This window comes from Somniosus microcephalus, chromosome 2, assembly GCF_052327205.1.
Source record: "Somniosus microcephalus isolate GS21.2 chromosome 2, FLI_Smic_1.0, whole genome shotgun sequence".
Lineage (NCBI taxonomy): Eukaryota > Metazoa > Chordata > Chondrichthyes > Squaliformes > Somniosidae > Somniosus > Somniosus microcephalus.
In genome coordinates this window covers 157,825,375-157,847,637 of record NC_140988.1, presented here as the reverse complement: position 1 = coordinate 157,847,637, position 22,263 = coordinate 157,825,375, and the positions used below count along the sequence as shown (strand labels likewise).

Here is a 22,263-nt window from a genome sequence, read left to right as displayed (position 1 = left end):
ATATGAATGTAGGAGGTATGATCAGTAAGTTCGCAGATGACACGAAAATTGGTGGAGTGGTAAATAGCGAGGAGGGAAGCCTCAGGCTACAGGACGATATAGATGGGTTGGTTAGATGGGCAGAACAGTGGCAAATGGAATTTAACCCTAAAAAGTGTGAGGTGATGCATTTTGGAAGGACTAACAAGGCAAGGGAATACACAATGAATGGTAGGACCCTAGGAAGGACAGAGGATCAGAGGGACCTTGGTGTGCATGTACATAGATCCCTGAAGGCAGCAGGACATAGAAACATAGAAGATAGGAGCAGGAGTAGGCCATTCGGCCCCTCAAGCCTGCTTTACCATTCAATGAGATCACGGCTGATCATCCAAACTCAGTACCCTGTCCCTGCCTTCTCCCCATATCCCTTGATCCCTTTAGCCTTAAAAAATGTATCTAACTCCTTCTTGAATATATTTAATGAATTGGCCTCAACTGCCTTCTGTGGTAGAGAATTCCACAGGTTCACCACTCTCTGGGTGAAGAAATTCCTCCTCATCTCTGTCCTAAATGGCTTACCCCTTATCCTTAGACTGTGACCCCTGGTTCTGGACTCCCCCGCCATCAGGAACATCCTTCCTGCATCTAGTCTGTCTAGTCCTGTTAGAATTTTATAAGTTTCAATGAGATCCCCTCTCATTCTTCTAAACTCCAGCGAGTATAAGCCCAATCGACCCAATCTCTCCTCATACGTCAGTCCTGCCATCCCAGGTATCAGTCTGGTGAATCTTCGCTGCACTCCCTCCATGGCAAGAACATCCTTCCTCAGATAAGGCGACCAAAACTGCACACAATACTCAAGGTGTGGTCTCACCAAGGCCCTGTACAACTGCAGCAAGACATCCTTGTTCCTGTACTCGAACCCTCTCGCTACGAAGGACAGGTAGATAAAGTGGTTAAAAAGGCATATGGGATACTTGCCTTCATTAGCTGAGGCATAGAATATAAGAGCAGGGAGGTTATGATGGAGCTGTACAAAATGCTAGTTAGGCCACAGCTGGAATACCGTGTGCAGTTCTGGTTGCCACACTATAGGAGGGATGTAATTGCATTGAAAAGGGTACAGAGGAGATTCACCAGGATGTTACCTGGGCTGGAGTGCTTCAGCTATGAAGAGAGACTGGACAGGCTGGGGTTGTTTTCCTTAGAGCAGAGAAGGCTGAGGGGGGACCTGATTGAGGTGTACAAAATTATGAGGGGCAGAGATAAGGTAGATAGAAAGGAACTTTTCCCCTTAGTAGAGGGGTCAATAACCAGGGGGCATAGTTTCAAGATAAGGGGCAGGAGGTTTAGAGGGGATTTGAGGAAAAACTTTTTCACCCAGAGGGTGGTTGGAATCTGGAACTCACTGCCTGAAAGGGTGGTAGAGGCAGGAACCCTCACAACATTGAAGAAGCATTTAGATGAGCACTTGAAATACCATAGCATACAAGGCTACGGACCAAGTGCTGGATAATGGGTTTAGAATAGACAGGGCTTGATGGCCGGCGCGGACACAATGGGCCGAAGGGCCTCTTTCTGTGCTGTATAACTCTATGACTCTAGCCCCTTTCTATATTTCTCCTACCTCGTTCAAGGACACTGAAGACATTATTTGCAAACAATTTCAACAAAATACGTAGTTCTTTAATCCAGATGGAAATGGAACTTGATACCAGGCACAGCTGAAAAACAGTTATCCATTTAAAATTACTGGATAGATCTGGTTCAAACTCAATCGGTGTCACCCGTGGGTCAGTTGGTAGCACTCTCGCCTCTGAGTCAGAAGGTTGTGGGTTGAAGTCCCACTCTAGAGACTTGCACACAAAAATCTAGGGTGGCACTCCAGAGCATTACTGAGGAAGTGCTGCACTGTCGGAGGTGGTGCTGTCTTTTGGATGAGACGTTAAACTGAGGCCCTGTCTGTTCTCTCAGGTGGACGTAAAAATATCCCATGCCACTATTTTGAAGAAGATCAGGGGAGTTATCCCCGGTGTCTTGGTAAATATTTATCCCTCAATCAACATCACTAAAAACAGATTATCTGGTCATTAACTTATTGCTGTTTATGGGCGCTTGCTGTATGCAAATTGGCTGCTGCATTTCCTACATTACAGCAATGACTACACTTCAAAAGTATTTCATTGGCTGGAAAGGTGCTATATAAATGCAACTTTCTTTCCATCTTACTTGACAAAATCAGAAGGTGGTTTTAGATGAAGAAGACCCTTCCAGTCCATTTGATCTTATCTAAACAGATATTCAGATAAACATTTTAAAAAACTTGGAATGGGAAGACGATCAGCTTGGTATTCGGGAAGGAATGAAAATTGCAAATACACAATGTGTCAAGCATTGATTGAGGAGTAGGAATCCTCACTTTCAGGAGGCGATCCTCTTGCTCCCGGAGGATTAATGTAGACCTCCAAATGGGAGGTGGCGCTGTTGCCCCTGGTGACGGGAGATAAGCGCTCTTGTCGCTGTCGGGAGCTCCTTGTTGGGGGTGGGGGAATATGGCGGCGGCGGCGATGAGGCAGGAGCTGTCCGTGCTCATGAACTCCAGCGGCTCCCACAAGGATCTGGCCGGCAAGTGAGTAAGACAGGGAGACGTGTGAGAGTGTACAGCCCACGGGGGGCGCGGCCCAATCCCCGGCAGCTGCAGAAGGCAGTTGGAGGAGCTTTGTCTCCTGACGGCCCGCACTCAGTCCCCAGCCTGGAGACCGCTCATCATTACCGAGCCGGCCGCCATCACCTAGGTTGACGTCTGAGTGTTGAATGTGATCCGTCGCTCCGTGTGTTTGAGTGAGTTTGTGTCAGTCTCTCCCCTCCCCCGTCACTGGTACCTGGGGGTCAAAATCTGTTCGCACATTTGATAGATCTGGGAGGGGGTGAAGTTCCTGCTGTCAAATTTTAGCAAAATGTCTGTATGAATAGCCCATTTTTTTACTCACTGACCTTTTTTGCTAAAATTATTGACAACAGTGATTTCACCCCCACGATTCAAGGATTCCACGATTCAATGAGCTCCCCCCGTAGTGTAAAGGCACCAAACCATGTTGATCATGATCATCCCAGATTCAGTCTGCTGAGATAGCTGATCTCAGATGGACAGTAGTGCCCCAGATTAGAGAGGGGGGAAACGGATTGTTATCCAGTGACTTGCTGGAAAGTGTGTGGATGTAGGATGGGAACAGGATTGGACTCCGCTATGATGCTCATTCATGAAGAATGCCCACTTGGGTGAAGTATTTGGGGGCTGCTGCTGGTTATGAAAGCTCTAGCAGAAGCACATTTAGGAGAGACGGGAAGAAGGATTTTGATTCAGCTGTATTTATTTGGCAGACTTCTGTCTCTTTAGTGTCAGGATGCAAGTATAAACAATTTTTGGGCCTCTTCTGATTTCTCAGCTAGCCTATGCACAACCTGGTATTGTACTAAAGCTTTTAAACCAGGAAGATCCTAGGTTGAATTCCTGGTTTGTGCTGAGTTAACTGATCTCAGTTGGAGCGGCATTGGTGATGCTATTCGCTGTACCTGGGCGAGAGGGTGGACAGATTTATGCTGGGTTGTAATGTCCTCTACAGTCAAATCTCCTGTAAGTACTCGCATGAAGAATGACCAGTTACGCAAGCTACCCAGGGTTACCAGTGACCACGGGATCAAACCCTAGCTCGGAGGTTCTCAGACTGAGGAGCAGGTGTGTGACGGGTTTATGGGGGGCACAAGAACATTTGGAATTTGTCCCTTGAATCCTGAGATTACTGGTGCAAAATACCATAGCATCATTGACCAATGTGGTTATGCCATGTCAGTGTCCCCTGGCTCTATATAACTGAGGATGACATTTGGTGTTCATTAATTGTAAATGAATGGTGCATTTTTTGCAGCATAAAATTGAGGATGTTGATCGTGGGGAAGGAACAAGTAGAGCCGGGCAAAAGGAAAATAAGAAGTACGACCCTTCCTACTTGGACTTGGGATTCCCATTTACTGGTTCTTGACTGCAGTGTGTTATTTCCTAGAAAAAGGTGGTGTGTGAGTGCGACATGAATCTCAAAAGGAGGGGATGCAGCAAAAAAAGTTTGGGAATCTTTGCCTTAGCATGTGTCACTCAACTGCCTTAGGAGAGAAGGAGAAAAATCACTTGAATCTATTTTAAAATTGTGGAAAAAAAACTGTTTCTAAAAAGGGTAACTTATTTTTATATGTATGTGCTACATATTATTCCTTACGATGTACAATGAAATGAAGTTAATAGCACTTTTACAAAAATGCAGTCACAGGAACCTGCCATCTGTTAACCAAAAAGCAAACTGTTTACATTACAACAGTCCCTGCACTTCACAAAGTAAAACGGGTTTGAAACATTTCCACATGAAAGGCGCTATATAAATGCAATTATTTAATTTTGGCATTGTCACTAGGATTTCATTAAAACAGAATATTGGACAGATACCGTCCAAATTTAGATGTGTTTTGAGAGAGAATTTTGAGCTGCAGACTGGTAGGGAAGACACACTCGTGAGTTATTAAGACACAATGTCATTTGATGTTATGATTTACAGTGGCACAGCGTTCAGTTGTCTTCTGCTGGGAATGGTTTCCTTTCCAGCAGGATTGATTATGCATTTCATATTGTTACTACTTAGGAGAGTAGACCTATATTATAGTATAGTACTAATTAGTCTTAGTTTGCAGACAAGTTGTAATAGAATGGGAAAGAAAAAGTCTTTAGGAACCACTCCTTATTAAAACATGCATTCAAGGAAAAAAAGCTTTGGGAAAAAAAAGACTTAACATTAGTAGTAAATTGTTAATGAGATTGTTGTACAGTTTATTTTTAAGTTGATGTCACAAGTTATGTTTACAATACAGGCTCGGGTATCAAACCTAAGACCTTTCTGACTTGAACGTCTCCGTACCACATCATTCACTGAGGCATCGGGATAGTCTGTACAACCCCTTTTTCAAGTGTTGCCACATACGTTTTTATTGAACTTCTTGGATGCAAAATCATAATGGAGTTTCCTGTGGAAATGTAATTACATTATGTACAGTTCCCTGCTTAATTCATGACGATGTTGGAATTCTTCAATTCACTTACTGCCTTAATCTGATTGCAAGACCATTTTCAGTAATCTTGCAGATTGTCACTGAAGACTGAGTGCCTTTGGATAGGAGTTTGTGATAGGAGTACTGTACTGGAGTATTCAGGGAAGTCTTTGCTACTTTGCTATTTCCTAGATGCCTTGTTTGTTTTTTGTTCATGTTGGTAACCTTAGCCATCAAATAAACCTCTGCCAGATTTTACTCTCTGGTGCTGGAGAAACCAAATGAATACAGGATACATATCAGGGATTTGAGGAGTAGGATATTTATTCAAAGGCCGATCCTGATTGCAACTTCATCACTTGTACATTATTCAATGTCAGATCACATTAACGCCTTGCTGGATAATTATTGTATGGAAAAGGTCCCTGCAGTTTTCTCCATGGGTCACAGAAATTTAAAAAAAAATTGTCTTTGGGAGAAAAACTGAAAGCAGATGCAGGTAAGGTGATGAATAGTGATATCACACTGAGAGGTACAACTGTCACAGTGCTGATTGCGGGAATTGCTTTCATTGGATAGTGCCAGTCTCTTCCATGTGCTTATATTGGTGGCATTCGGTTGTAAAGGGAGAGTTTTTTTCATGCTTGATCATTTTCTATAACAGGTCGATGAAGAAGTGCCGTCTACTTTTAGTTTAAAAGTTCACTCTGCCTCAAGTAGAACATTGGTGCACCGGAGAGGCCTCAGAAAAGAGAAACAAAGATAATTAAGGACCTTGGTGCTCTAAATTATGTACCGCATCTTGTAGCACTGAATGTGTTTTATTAGATAATAGATACAATGCAGGTTTTTTAAATGCTGAATAGATCATGTAGTGGCAAGCAGGTTTCTTAGATTGGCCTGAGAGTGAGAGAGTATAAAATTAACAAGCCTTAGGCAAGATTTGAGATCAGAATTTTCCCCAGAGCTGCGGATGTGTGGAATAGACTCCCAGCTAACATAGTGGGTAGATCTCGTCTGACTAGTCAAAGGTGACATCCCTTATTGACTGGGTTATTTTTTTTCTTTGGGGTGGGGTGGCAGGGGTGGAAAGCCATAAGACCAGTGTATCTGGACTTCCGAAAGAGTTTTTGATTAAAGTACTGCATGCAAGCCATCTTTACAAAATGTAAGTGGTAATCAAGGGCGGGTGCCAATTTATTCATTAGTAACTGGCTAATGGGAAGGAAGCAGGCAAAAGCCATAAGAAGAGCTAAGTTGCAGTGAGGAGAGCTATTGAGTGGCGTGCCTGGGAATCTGTGATGGGATTCCCTCCTGTTCTTGGTATACATAAATGATCTGAAATCATAACCTCAAAGCCAGAATTTCAGGAAGACATTTGAGACGGCGACAGATTCACAAGGTGTGTGCCCATAGGACCAATGGCAAAGTATTAGGCTGGATTGATGTGTGGCTGAAAGGTAGACAGAGAAAGGTGATGGGAGTGTGGAGACATGTCTGAGTGATAACCAGTTGCTAGTGGAGTCCCACAGGCGTGGTTTTAGAAGTGGTGTCTGTTATAATTTTTATAAATGATTTAAGCGGATACTGTCTGAGGTGTTTTAATTTTGTGGATGACAGCAAATTGGATAAGGTGATCAATCACAATAGTAACCAACGTCCAAAGGCATACCTGATCAAGCTTTGTTGAGGTGGCAGATGGAATTTCACGCAGATAAGTGTAAAGTAATGGAATTGGGTAGAAGAGACAAGAATGTAGATTACATATTAAATGACAATGTGCTTGAGGTAACAGAAGGAAAGAGATCTGAGTGCATGGATATGTTGTTAAAATTATTGGTTCATGTTCATAGGTGGTGAAGAAAACAAATAAAATTTAGGCTGTTTAGCTAAGGGAGAGATTTATAAGTCTAAGGAGATGGTGTTGAAGTTGTATTTGGCCTTGGTGAGGACCCGTCTGGAGTACAGTGTTCAGTTTTGGTCTCCACATTACATGAAAGATGTAGAATTTTTTGAGGAAATCCAGAGGAGCGATATGAGGCTGATTCCTGAGCTTGGAGGGCTGAGTTATGAGGGAGGATTGTCTGCCTTGGTGCCTTAGTCTCTGCAGAAGAGGAGGGATTTGATAGAGGTCTAAGAATTTCACAGGTATCAAGAATTTGGATGCAGGAAGTTCTTCTGTTGGATACAGTATACAAAAATGAAGGGACACAGTTTAATGTTAAGGGTGTCAAAAGAAAAATAGTAAACTTGGGCTACATTTTGTTTATATGAGGGTGATAGAATTGTGAAGCATTACCAATGACAGTGGTGGAACAGAAAACCCTGGCAGGTTTCAAAAAAGGACTGGATGAATTCCTAATAGTGTCAGCCTTGGCTTAGTGCTTGCACACTCTCATCTGAATTTGAAGGTCATGGGTTCAAGCTCCAAACTAGAGACTTGGGCACAGAATCTAGGCTGACACTTGAGTGCAGTAATGGAGGGAGTGCTGCACTGTTGGAGGTGTCGTCTTTCAGATGAGACGTTGAATTAAGACCCCGGCTGCTTTCTCAGGTGGATGTAAAATATTCCTTGGCACTATTCGAAGAGGAGCAGGGGAGGTTGCCCGGTCTCCTGGCCAATATTCGTACCTCAACCAACATCACTAAAGCAAATTATCTGGTTTCATTGTTGTTTGTGGTACCTTGCTATGCATAAATTAACTGCCACATTTACCTACATTACAACAGTGACTGTATTTATATAGGGAGATAAGAACATGAGTAGGCCATTTAGCCCCTCAAGCCTGTTCAAAAGTCTGTTCATTAGCAGTGAAGTCGTGAAAGGTGCTATAGAAATGCAAGTTTGTTCTTCTCTTTCTAATAAAAGAAATACAGGACTATTAATTCCAGAATCATGGTAAGGAACCTGATGGGTGGTTTAAGGTAAACGAGGCTCCAGGCTCTGACAACTCAATCTAAGAGTGCTGGTGGGATTGACTGAGGAGAGGTGGCGAGATGGACCAATGGTCTTCGACCCAGCACATTACTATGTTGCTATAAGATAACAGAATAGACAAAGTGAATCTGAAATAATAATTTCACACATGCCAGGAGAGCAAGTGAAGAGGGCTCAATTTCATGGTTGTGAGTCCAGGACAAACAACAATTATTTCTTTACACGGAGTGTGATCAACTTCAGGAACAGGTTGCCAAGAAAGGTGCTTGAGGCCAAGATATTGGACTCATTTAAGAAACAGATGCTGTAATGTTAACGATGGTGTAGTATTCCAGAAGGATGATATTAAATGGGCTGAAGAGCTTTCTTCATCTGAAGTGATCTTGTAGTTAATTAATGACATGTTGATTAATCTCTTTAAAAAAGTTACCTGAATATAGGATTGTGGACTGTTGGATAAGTATATAGATATAGATAATCAAATGCCTTGTGCAACATGATGGTTTTTGAACAGCTTGGCCACAAATGTCACAGCAAGGAAAGCAACTGGTATGGAATGCACAATCTGAAGTCCATGTAAAAGACTCTGTGCCACTTTCTCTTTTCAGTGAGGGCCACAAGCCTGCCTGTACAAACAGAGACTTTTTAGAATTTTCTCTTTTGATTTCATGCTCAATATTGTGGTTTTTAGCTTAATTCGAATTACCTAAAGGCGAATTCTGCAATTTCCACACTTTGTACACTTTTTTCAACTTTTTGTTTTTTTACCCCGCCCAGCCACCCACCCAAATCCTGGTGCTCTTTCCAGATGCTCGACATCTCACTTTAATGTTTTGGACTCTAGGGGTATCAAGGGATATGGGTATCAGGTGGGAAAGAGGAGTTGAGGTCGAAGATCAGCCATGATCTTTTGAATGACTTGAGGGGCCGTATGGCCTACTCTGGGTCCTAATTCTTATGTTCTTGCGTTTACTCAATTTATCTTTGAGTTTTTATTCAAAAGATCAAATAGCACGGTGGCATAGTGGTTAGCACTGTTGCCTCACAGCGCCAGGGACCCGGGTTCAAATCCGGCCTCGGGTGACTGTCTGTGTGGAGTTTGCACATTCTCCCCGTGTTTGCGTGGGTTTTCTCCGGGTGCTCCGGTTTCCTCCCACAGTCCAAAGATGTGTGGGTTAGGTTGATTGGCCATGATAAAAAAATTGGCCCTTAGTGTTAGGGGGGGATTAAATACGTGGGGTTACGGGGATAGGGCTTGGGTGGGATGGCTGTCGGTGTAGGGACCGGGTGCTAGGGTTTGGATGATCAGCCATGATCTCGTTGAATGGCGGAGCGGGCTCGAAGGGCCGAATGGCCTACTCCTGCTCCTATCTTCTATGTTTCTATGTTAGTGATTTGTGCATGCATGGTCTGTGGAAGGAATGGACGTGGTGGGCCAGTTGGCTATTTCTCATTCCATATTTTCCTACATTCAACGATACTCACATAAGGAGCAAAAATAGTTTTGTGAAAATCATTAACAGAATTATTGCATGAATGGAATGAATATTGCAGCGCATAATATAAAGGTCCAGTGTGAAGCTTATTAATATGAATATTGGGGTCATTAATCATAGCTAATATGACTGCATTTTCATAGATTTATTGATAAATTTCATAACTCCAATATAATATGCATTCAGAAGTTCGATATAACAAACTGAATGCAGACACCCCTCCAAAATTGTATTAAAAATCTTGTTTTCACTGTCTTGTGAATTTAGTAACCAATGTTCGGTATTGTAATAGTGAATTGGTTAGATATGCAAACTATAGGACATAATTTTAGATGCATGAGTGTAATTTCCTATTACAGTACTTATTTAGCTTTCATTATTGCTGTAGGATCTGCTCTTTTAGCCAATTAGACGCAGGCTCACATCAGGTCCATAGTGTAATATACATAGATTATAACAGCCCTATTCACCCTGTGCTAAAATGCTTGTTCCAATTTACTCCTCTCTTATCTTTTGATTGACTTGTGCTGTGATACAGTTCCATGGTCACTGCAGCCCTCTAGTACCTTGTGCAAAATGGCCATTCTTCACACGTGCCTAGGTAGTGAGTGCCGACAAGCTATTTGGGCGTGGAGAGGGTCAAAGCTGAGCCCAGCATCCACAAATGCGGGGTCAATTGGGAGTGGGAACCTTGAGTTTTTACCCCCACTCTTCCTAGCCCAGGAGGTCCTTTGGCCAATTGTTGTACTTGTACTGCTGCTCTGGCTGAGTTTAGCCAGCTGAACTGAGCACAGTCTGGCAATCAAACCTGGGATCCCCTCGTTTGTATAGCTTAGAACTCAAACAAGCAATGTTAATTCTTCTCTTTGACACAGATATTCTCATCTCCAGTTAAATTTAATGGGAACAGTTGTTTTTGTAAGTTTAAAAATGGTGTCACTTTCCTTTAAAAATCCTGAAGTACAATTTTGTGTAAGGACAGTGATGCAAGGAAGGGGATTAATTCCTTAACCTGTTGTCTTTTTGTGCCCTTTAATAGGTATCGCCAAATCCTGGAAAAAGCCTTGCAGCTATCAGGGGCCGAGCAGCTGGAGGCTTTGAAGGCCTTCGTCGAGGCTAGTGAGTATTGTACTTTAGTATATAGTATGTGCTATATTGAGCAAAGACTGTACTATGTATTACATGCTATATTTTTTCTGTACTCTGATAATCCAAAAGTAACTCTTCTCCCCTCCCTCAGCAGTTTGAGGTGGCATTCTTCTCCTCTCCAAACCATCCCCTCCCCTCCCCAGTTCAAACAAACAGTCTTCTCACCCTCATCCTAGCTCAAGATGCCACTTTCCTTCTCTTGTCCCCCATTTCAAGCCAACATTTATCTTGTCCTCCCCTCCAATTTCATGCTCACACTGCTATCCACCCACCCCCCCCACCAGTTTTGCAGTGGTGCTCTCTTAATAAGTCTCATCCCACCTACTGCTGATCCAAGTGATTAAATATCACTATATTTGAGATGAGCTTCTGACCACATATCCGTGCCATCACTAAGACTGTCTATTTCCACTTCTGTAATATCGCTTGACTCCGCCCCTGCCTCAGCTCATCTGCTGCTGAAACCCTCCTCCATGCCTTTGTTATCTCTAGACTTGACTATTCCAACACACTCCTGGCTGGCCTCCCACGTTCTACCCTCAGTAAACTTGTGCTCATCTAAAATCTGCTGCCTGTGTCTTAACTCGCACCAAGTCCCGTTCACCCATCACCCCTGTGCTCACTGACCTACATTGACTCCCAGTTAAGCAAAGCCTCAATTAAAAAATTTTCATCCTTGTTTTCGAATCCCTCCATGGCCTCGCCCCTCCCTATCTCTGTAATCTCTTCCAGCCCCTCAACCCTCTGAGATAGCTGCACTCCTCTAATTCTGGTCTTTTGCGCATCTCCGATTTCAGTCGCTCCACCATTGGTGGCCGTGCCTTCATCTGCCGATGCCCTAAGCTCTGGAATTCCCGCCCTAAACCTCTCCACCTCTCTTTCCTTTTTTGAGACGCTCCTTAAAACCTACCTCACCTGCCCTAATATCTCTTTGTGGCTTGGTGTCAAATTTTGTTTTATAACGTTCCTGTGAAGTGCCTTGGGACATTTTACTACATTAAAGATGCTATATAAATTCAAGTTGTTGTATATACTGTTAGCTGGAACTCTTATCACTACCATGAGGACGGAGGGCGGACAAGGGGAGGGAAGGGTGGAGAGAGATGGGAAGGGGAGTGATGCGGAGGAGGAATGAAGGGAAGGGAAGAGAGGAAGATGAGGGGATGGGTTTGGGGAGGGGAAAGGGGCAGTGGTGTTTTGCCTTACCAGGGAGAAGGGGATATGTGTGCTGAATTTGTCGCAGTGATCATCAGAGATCTTGTTTTGCTTCAGCAGTGGTGGTGATAGCTAGCATAGCAGTCTTTTTTTACCTCTGCATGATGGGAGGTGGTGGATTGTCGGGTGTCTGCCTCAGTAAGTGTGGGGGGGCGGGGTGATTTGGGTTTTTTCCTTGGGAGGTGGGGGTTGCTGGTGGCGGTGTGGGTTTCTTTCATCACCTGAAGGGAGCATTGGTACCTTTGTTTTCATTTCATGCTTTCTGTTTTTGATCCCCAACTTTATTTCTTAAGTTTTGTTTACCGTGCCTTCAGGTACTGCTACTAGCTATACGCAAACATGAGTTGTTTACCAGCCCTTCATTTTTTCAATGAACATTGGGAGAGATTTCAGTTCATCCGCCCGGTGCTGCACTTTCTTGTGGTTTCTTACGGGTTTTTCTGAGTGTTCACTTAGTTATTACCGCAATCTCCCTTGTCTTTTAGAAGGCTTTTCTTTCATGCTTTGGATTGTGGAGTTTGTACAGCTATCTTTTTTGCAGGCGCAGCTGTGGTGGGCTCCCTTTTTCTCAACCGGTATTTGATTTCTAATATTGGTAGGATTTTGGTTTTTGTTGTCATTTTCCCCAGCGTTTTGTAAATAACTTTAATTTTTATTGTGCTGTGTGGATCCAAAGGCGAGATTCCACTTTTTCCTCAAGGTGGCCCTGTCATGTAGCATTATGTCACGTAATGTTATGCTCACTGTGCCACCTACAAGTGCAATACAATTCGAATGTTAAGACTCCTCAATGTTTTTAATGTATGATAGATATATCCACTTTTTGCATCCCCTTCAGATGTATTAGCAAAAAAAAGTATTAGAAAAAATACGAGGCTGTTCTTATAACAGTTTGGTAGGGCCTAACTTCCTAGATGAGTTACATGCTGGCTCAGTGGTTTCTAAAATAAATTATAACTGTCAATCTCGCCAAAATCATCATGAAAATCATTAAATCCAGCCTTCATTAGTTGGTTATGAAAGTGCCTTCTGTACCATTACAGTAAGCTTTTAGCAAATGGCAGACCTTTTCATTGGAACTTAATTTTCTCCATTTACATGCACTACTAATTTAAATTTTTCAAGACTGTGTTCTAATCTGGCTTTCCATGTTTTTAATTCAGATCAAACTCCTCTGAAATTGAATTTATACAGAACTTTTGTCTTTTCTGTCAGCATGGTGTCAGTAAATTATGATGGTAGGAATGTGAAAAGTGCACTCTGTAGCCAGTCTTCAACTATGAAAAACACTTGTAGGTTCTGGGGTAAATTTTTGCCTTTAGTTCAGGATTTACAATTAGTGGATCAAAAATCAAGGCTGGCATGTGCCCAAATCCCTGATATCCTCTCCTGGCACACTTAACAGAGAATTAAATGTGTGGCTCAAAGAGTGGTGTAGGAAGAAGGGTTTTCAATTCATGGGGCACTGGCACCAGTACTGGGGAAAGAGGGAACTGTTCCGTCAGGATGGGCTCCACTTAAACCGGGCTGGAACCAACGTCCTGGCGAATCGAATATCTAGGGCTGTAGATAGGGCTTTAAACTAAAAAAGTGGGGGGAGGGGTCAGGTGAGGGGAAATTTAGAAATCTAAAGAGAAAGGTCAAGGCAATATAGCAGTGTAGCGATTTAGGTAAAAATAAGTAGAGTGTGACGGGAAGGGACAGAGGGTTTAATGGTAGCAGTGCAGCAGAGAATAAGGTCAAAGCAGGGAATAATGGTAAAAAATTTAGATAAAGATAGACGAACTAGTGGCACAAATAGAGATAAATGGCTTTGATCTAAGCCATTGCAGAGACGTGGTTGCAAGGTGATCAAGGTTGGGAACTAAATGTTTCAGGTACTTGACGTTTCAAAAAGACAGGCAGAATGGAAAAGGAGGTGGGGTAGCCCTGATAATAAAGGATGACATATAGACAGTAGAGAGAAAGGATCTCGGCTCGGAAGGTCAAGAAGTAGAATCAGTATGGGTGGAGATAAGGAATAACAAGGGGCAGAAAACACTGGTGGGAGTAGTATATCGGCCTCTTAACAGTAGCGATACCATTGGACAGAATATTAATTAAGAAATAGTAGGAGCTTGTAACAAAGGTAATAATTGGGGGGAACTTTAATCTTCATATAGACTGGGCAAAGGTAGTCTGGAGGACTAGTTCATGGAATGCATTTGGGACAGCTTCCTAGAACAATACGTCATAGAACCAGCCAGGGAACCGGCTATTTTAGATCATGTGTTGTTTAACGAGGCAGGGTTAATTAGCAATCTCATAGTAAAGGATCCTCTGGGGCAGAATGATCATAATATGATAGAATTTCACATTAAGTTTGAGAGTGACTTGCCTAAGTCCGAAACTAGAGTCTTAAACTTAAATAAAGCCAATTACATAGGTATGAGGGGCAAGTTGGCTAAGGTAGATTGGAAAAATAGATTAAAAGGTATGGCGGTAGATAAGCAGTGGCTTGCGTTTAAAGAAATATTTCATAATTCTCAACAAAAATACATTCCATTGAGGAACAAAAACTTCTCCACAGGAAAAGGGATCCATCAGTGGCTAATTAAAGAAATTCAGGATAGCATTAGATTGAAAGAAGAAGCTTATAATGTTGCGAAGAATAGTAGTAAACCTGAGGATTGGGAGAGTTTCAGAAACCAGCAAAGGATGACCAAAAAATTGATGATAAGGGAAGAAATAGAATATGAGAGAAAACTAGCAAGAAATATAAAAGCAGATTGTAAGCTTCTACAAGTATGTAAAAAGGAAGAGAGTAGGAAAAGTTGGTTCCTTAGAGGCTGAGATAGGAGAAATTCTTATGGGAAATAAGGAAATGGCAGAAATGTTAAAACAAATATTTTGTATCTGTCTTCATAGTACAAGACACAAAAAGCATACCAAAAATGGTGGGGACCCAAGGGTCTAATGAGGGTGAGGAACTTAACGTAATTAATATAAGTAGAGAAACTAATGGGACTAAAAGCCAACAGATTCCCTGGAACTGTTGGCCTACATCCTAGGGTTTTAAAAGAGGTGAATGCATTGGTTTTGATCTTCCAAAATTCCCATGGTTCTAGAATGGTCCCAGTGGATTGGAAGGTAGCAAATGTAACACCGCTAGTCAAGAAAGGAGGGAGAGAGAAAACAGGGAACTACAGACCAGTTAGCCTGACATCAGTCGTTGGGGAAATGCTGGAATCCATTGTTAAGGAAGTGGTATCAGGGCACTTAGAACATCATAACATGATTAGGTAGAGTTGACATGGTTTTATGAAAGGTAAATCGTGTTTGAGAAATTTATTAAGAGTTCTTTGAGGATGTAACTAGCAGGGTAGGTAAAGAGGAACCAGTGGATGTAGTATATTTGGATTTCCAAAAGACATTCGATAAGGTGCCACATAAAAGGTTATTACACAAGATAAGGGCTCATGGGGTTGGGGGTAATATAGTAGCATGGATAGAGGATTGGTTAATGGACAGAACACAGAGAGTAGGGATAAACAGATCTTTTTCAGGTTGTCAGGCTGTAACTAGTGGGGTGCCGTAAGGATCAGTGTTGGGGTCTCAGCTATTTACAATCTATCTTAATGACCTAGATGAAGGGATCAGGTGTAATGTATCCAAGATTGCTGATGATACAAAGCTAGGTGGGACAGTAAGCTGTGAAGAGGACACAAAGAGCCTGCAAAGGGATATGGACAGGTTAAGTGAGTGGGCAATAAGGTGGCAGATGGAGTATAATGTAGGGAAATGTGAGATTATTCTCTTTGGTAGAAAGAATAGAAAAACAAAATATTTTTTAAATGGTGAGAAACTTTTAAATGTTGGTGTTGAGAGAGATTTGGGTGTCCTCGTGTAACAGAAAGCTAGCATGCAGGCACAGCAAGCAATAAGGAAGTCAAATGGCATGTTGGCCTTTATTGCAAAGTGGTTGGAGTATAAGAGTAAGGAAGTCTTGCTACAATTGTACAGGGCCTTGGTGAGACCACACCTGGAGTTCTGTGCACAGTTTTGGTCTCCTTATCTAAGGAAGGATATACTTGCCTTGGAATCGGTGCAACGAAGGTTCACTAGATTGATTCCTGGGATGAGAGGGCTGTCCTATGATGAGAGATTGTGTAGAATGGGCCTGTACTCTCTGGAGTTTAGAAGAATGTGAGGTGATCTCATTGAAACATACAAGATTCTGAAGGGGATTGACAGGGTAGATGCTGAGAGGTTGTTTCTCCTGGCTGAAGTGTCTAGAACTAGGGGGCATAGTCTCAGGATAAGGAATAGGCCATTTAAGACCAAGATGAGGAGGAATTTCTTCACTCAGGGTTGTGAATCTTTGCAATTCTCTGCCCCAGAGGGCTGTGGATGCTGAGTCTTTGAGTATATTCAAGGCTGAGATAGATAGATTTTTGGACTCTAGGGGAATCAAGGATATGGAGATCGGGTGGGAAAGTGGAGTTGAGGTCGATGATTAGCCACGATCTTATTGAATGGTGGAGCAGGCTTGAGGGGCCGTAGGGCCTACTTCTGCTCCCATTTCTTATGTGCTAGCAGCCTAATGATTAAGAATTCCCCCCCCCGGCCCCGTAGCCTATCCATACTTGGGATGTGTCTGGAAGGAACACTTGACACTGGGGTGATGTGCCATTGGTTACATGTCTGCCACTGGAGGTGGCAGTGATCAGAGCAATTGGAGAATCAGGGCTATCACCAGGATGTTGGAAAAGCATAATGGTGGGGTTTGCTGCACTGTCTTCTGCTCCCCAGGTTACATTTCAGTCCCTTTATTTTCCCAATGCCGAATTCTCACTTAGTTTTATACCCACATAATACATTCAAGACAGCTGTTATTTTCTTTATTAGGCAGTATATTCAGTGACGTACTTTTTCATTTAAAAAATGTTGATATATCAAATCTTAAAAGAACTTCAGTTAGGGTTTATAAGCATTGCAGCTGACTAAAGAAAGTCTGCATTTTTAAAATTCATTCACGGGATGTGGACATCGCCGGCATTTATTGCCCTAATTGCCCTTGAATACAACTGAATGGCTTGCTAGGCCATTGCAGAGGACGGTTAAGAGTCAACCACATTGCTGTGGGTCTGGAGTCACATATAGGCCAGACCGGGTAAGGATGGCAGATTTCCTTCCCGAAAGGACATTAGTGAACAAGATGGGTTTTTAACAACAATCCAGTAGTTTCACCATTTTCAATACTAGCTTTTTTTTAAATTCCAGATTTATTTAATATTCCCCAGCTGCCATGGTGGGATTCAAACTCACCATTGGATTACTAGTCCAGTAACATAACCATTATGCTACCATACCCCATGTTCACCAGATGAGGGCTTGCACTACTAATTATTTTTTTTAAATGGTATGAAGGACTCCTCAGGCTGCTTGAGTTCTGTCAGCCAACGTGCTGTGCAGGACCACTCGGCAAGAGAATGCGGAGTACATTTTTGTTGGTCTATATAAATTTATTTTTTTCAGTAAAATACTCCCAGTAGATGTGAAGGTTTGGACAGCAGTCTTCCCCAGTACAAAGCTGTATAAGAACCAGAAAACTGTGAAAACCTGGAAGTAAGGCACTTCGAAGTATATTGATCCTGCTGCTAGGTTTACTATAGGGTATTAGGGCTGATGCAATTTAAATGCCTGGAGACAACAGTGGAGGTGATGATTTAAGAGCATTTGGCATTATGTGCAATTTTTCTTGTTGTGTATATTGGTATCAGTATATTAAATAAGCCCAGTGACAACACTGCTTTCTCTTAAAATTATTTAAGTTTTTCATCAAAAGCATTAAATTACACTGTATAATGCATGTGTATGATTGTAGAATAGATTATGCTGAGCAGAATTTTTAAGACTATCAAAAGCCCAGGTTTGGAAAGTTGACTTGTTGGCAAAATTAATGCAGCCATGGTTGGACATGTTTTAAGTGTTAAAGTGAAAAGATGGTTGCCAAATGCTGGCTCCAGAGTGGGTAGTATCCAGATAAATAAACTCCTCTGTGGTGTTTATTACATTTTTGGGTCTTTTCTACCCTTCTTACTGATGATTATTTTGGCTCCCATGTCTTAGATCATTATGAGCAAGTCCCAATATCTTCAACAGTGTCTAATCTAGCCTTGAAATCTAGGTAAGCTTTCAATAATATGCCTGGGATAATGAACACCACACCCTGTCTGGTCATTTTTGAGCTACTGGAATTTAGCATATAGTTCCACAGGATCTCTCTCCAGTCTTCAAAAACAGTAGAGCGAGCATTCACATCAGGTGTCATTTTAAGTCTCAAATATTAAACAAACCACAAACAAGTGAGTATTTTAACATCGATGTAATTACAATTATACATTTACAGTAGTGAGACTATTACATACCTTCAAGTGAAAAAGTAAGTAAAAGGGCTGCAAACAAATTCTACACTATCCTTTTCTAGATACCTTTATATATACTTTTTGTTCTTGTAATCTTTTCTGACTGTGGGACCTAGTTAATCTACCTTGTCTTTTCCTGTGAAGATTCCATTCGGTTTGATTATATTTTACTCACTCCGCTTAATCAACAGATCCAGCTACTTATATTGTCCACTCATTACTGTGGCTTGTTTCGATTCTCATAACTGACACTCAGAATCAAAAATAATTGACTGTCATTTAATTGAACAAATGACTATGGTCTGCGTTTCATGAAAATGTCATCAAAATATTTGTATCAGATTCAGGTTTTTTTTTTCTGCAGCTGGCCTCAAGCATCTTGCATATTATAACTGGATTTAAAGGGGCAGGCACCAAGCCAAACCCAGACAAACAGAAATGCTGTACTACATTTTTGTCTGTGCTCAGTGTTAAAAGCCGACAATGAATAATGTTGCATAAAATTACCAGTATTTGGCAATGAATCCTTAATATGCAAAGAATCTGTTTTCCACCAACTTATATTTGCAAAACAAGCAAAAGGAAATACAGATGTCACATATTCAGCCAGTGATCTGAAATTTTTACATTGGTATTTGTGAATGATGTTTTGCAAAGAGCCTAACCCTTTTGACAAACCAAAATGAAATATAGCAGCAAGTGGCCGTAAATTCTTAGCGTTATGTAACCGATGGAAGGCTTGTGATTCAGTGTCCATCTCTGTTTTAATACAGTGGTTAATGAAAATGTCAGTCTAGTGATTTCCCGACAACTGCTGACTGACTTCTGCTCCCACCTACCGAATCTTCCTGATGGTACAGCCAAAGAAATCTATCACTTCACTTTGGAAAAGATCCAGCCTAGAGTCATTTCATTTGAAGAGCAGGTAAGCAGCAATATTTCTTTTATGTTAAAAGATGTACAGTTTTATTTTTAATTGTGAAAATGTTTAGTTGACGTCCTTTCTTTCAACTGTGTTTGTAAAGCAAACCAAACCTCAGGATTTTACATTACTTATCCTTGCCGTTGATGAGTAAACTACAGTGTGAAACACTGTAATGAGTCGCTCTCATTTGATCCATGTCACTGGAAAAATGTGAAACAGGAGAATCATCACAGCTTATTTACAATGCATCTCTAAATTCAGAATACATGTATTAAAATATTTCTGTTCAGGAATAAAAGCTGCAATGTATGAGGGCTTCCAGAATCAAAGTAGCATGAAAATATCTCGCCCATTCTGTCCCAGTTTAAGTCAGCTGGAAATAACATCATGTAATGCCTTTAGGGCGTCTAGCTCAGCAACCTTCATATTTGGCTGTAAAACAGAACACAACCATTTTTGTCCTACTTTCAATCATCCCCATTTAAAAGTTCTACAGTGCACATGTTTATAATCTATAGTTCACTGTCTATCCTCAGAGCTGCCCTTCATTGAGGATGATTAAATGGACTGTTCTCAATACAATACTTGAGCGAGCTACAACAGTCAATTCAGGTTCAAAAAAAATGTCGTCTTAATTTCTTCATTTACCATGTACGTTTGCCTGACTTCAAAATTATATATTTAAAAAAAAAAAAATTGGTTCCATTTCTGTTTATTTTTGTTAGCCAGTTTAGTGTCATAGCCTGCTCATTGTTGCAGGTTTGGCTGGTAAATTGGGCATGACAATAGGACTGGCCGTAAGCTTATCTATGTTGAGGTGGTATAGCGGGTTGATGCTCAAAGATACTGTGCTGCGGAATGGTATGTTGTGGGACATAACCGCAGCTCTACGTATAATTAATTCATATTCTTGGGGGTGATGGTGAAGATCACAACTTAGTTCCCCACAGGCAGTGAAAATTTGCAGGTGAGTCACCCAGTTGCTCTTGAGCATTGTATGTCAGCTGGATCAAGAGCAGCATTCAATACAGCCTTTGGAGCAGGTCCTCTGCTGCCTTTTGCGATTGTGAATCGTGCATGGAGACCTAACAAGAGGATGAAAAATCTAGAGGAAGAGATTGTATTATCTTAGAAACATAGAAAATAGGAGCAGGAGTAGGCCATTCGGCCCTTCGAGCCTGCTCCGCCATTCAATGAGATCATGGCTGATCATCCAAATTCAGTACCCTGTCCCTGCCTTCTCCCCATATCCCTTGATCCCTTTAGCCTTAAGAAATATATCCAACTCCTTCTTGAATATATTTAATGAACTGGCCTCCACTGCCCTCTGTGGCAGAGAATTCCACAAGTTCACCACTCTCTGGGTGAAGAAATTCCTCCTCATCTCAGTCCTAAATGGTTTACCCCTTATCCTTAGACTATGACCCCTGGTTCTGGACTCCCCGGCCATCAGAAACATCCTTCCTGCATCTAGTCTGTCCAGGCCTGACAGAATTTTATAGGTTTCGATGAGATCCCCTCTCAATCTTCTAAACTCCAGAGAGTATAAGCCCAATCGACCCAATCTCTCCTCATACGTCATTCCTGCCATCCCAGGTATCAGCCTGGTGAATCTTCGCTGCACTCCTTCCATGGCAAGAACGTCCTTCCTCAGATAAGGCGACCAAAACTGCACACAATACTCAAGGTGCGGTCTCACCAAGGCCCTGTACAACTGCAGCAAGACATCCTTGTTCCTGTACTCGAACCCTCTTGCTACGAAGGCCAACATACCATTTGCCTTCTTAACCGCCTGCTGCACCTGCATGCTTACCTTCAGCGACTGGTGCACAAGAACACCCAGGTCTCTTTGCACTTCCCCTTCTCCCAATCTATTGCCATTCAAAAAATAATCTGCCTTCCTGTTTTTGCCACCAAAGTGGATAACCTCACATTTATCCACATTATAGTGCATTTGCCATGTTTCTGCCCAATCACCTAACCTGTCCAAATCGTACTGGAGTTTCACGACATCCTCTTCGCAGCATACCCTCCCACCCAGCTTTGTCGTCTGCAAATTTGGAGATATTACATCCAATTCCCTCGTCCAGATCATTAATATATATTGTGAACAGCTGGGGCCCTAGGACCGATCCTTGCGGTACCCCACTAGTCACTGCCTGCCACTCGGAAAACGACCCGTTTATTCCAACTCTTTGCTTTCTGTCCGCCAACCAGTTCTCTATCCAAGTCAATACCTTGCCCCCCATCCCATGTGCCTTAATTTTGCACGCTAATCTCTTATGCGGGACCTTATCGAAAGCCTTCTGAAAGTCCAAATACACCACATCCACTGGTTCTCCCTTATCTATTTTACCAGTTACATCCTCAAAAAATTCCAGTAGATTAGTCGAGCATGATTTACCTTTTGTAAATCCATGTTGACTTTGTCCGATCCTGTCACTGCTTTCCAAGTGCTCTGCTATTACATCTTTTATAATGGACTCTAGCATTTTCCCCACTACCGATGTCAGGCTTACCGGTCTATAATTCCCCGCTTTTTCTCTACCACCTTTTTTGAATAGTGGGGTAACATTAGCTACCCTCCAATCCATGGGTACTGTTCCAGAGTCTATCGAGTTCTGGAAGATGACCAGCAATGCATCTACTATTTCTAGGGCCACTTCCTTAAGTACCCTAGGATGTAGATTATCAGGCCCTGGTGATTTATGGGCCTTCAGTCCTGTTGTAGGAAAAATGATTCCTCGGAAACTAGACTTTGAGTAAGAGAGACAACTTTATTAAATGACAGAGCTCTGGGAGAAGCGTCTGCAACCACGCGGTCTGAGAGAGCACCTTCTCCTCGATTGTAGTACGTGCCGAGCTTATATACAATTCCAAGAAGTTGGGTTTAGATCATTTACATTCATCCAATCAATTCGTTTATTAGCGCATATCGTTATTTTCCTCCAGTCAGGAGTTTACACACTCGTGTTGCCATTCAGTGATTTCGAAAGGTCTTTGTTCCGTCTTGTTCCATCCGTGTCACCGGCGGAATGTGATTAGTTCGATAATAGGATA

At 42.1% G+C, this 22,263-nt stretch overlaps 1 protein-coding gene across 4 annotated transcripts in view; it reads left to right on the top strand.

Annotated features, from left to right (window-relative positions):
• The first annotated feature begins 2,492 nt into the window (after positions 1 to 2,492).
• cops4 (COP9 constitutive photomorphogenic homolog subunit 4 (Arabidopsis)) overlaps positions 2,493 to 22,263 on the top strand; it is a 96,638-nt gene continuing 76,867 nt past the window's right edge. The window contains exons 1-3 of one of the 4 annotated variants that reach the window (XM_085964771.1): positions 2,493 to 2,611; positions 10,547 to 10,626; positions 19,052 to 19,203. In XM_085964771.1, the coding sequence (XP_085820897.1) occupies positions 2,535 to 2,611; positions 10,547 to 10,626; positions 19,052 to 19,203 (309 nt within the window). In that variant the 5' untranslated portion in view covers positions 2,493 to 2,534. The remainder of the gene's footprint in view (positions 2,612 to 10,546; positions 10,627 to 19,051; positions 19,204 to 22,263) is intronic. The other 3 variants (XM_085964753.1, XM_085964780.1, XM_085964761.1) reach the window with 3 other exon arrangements.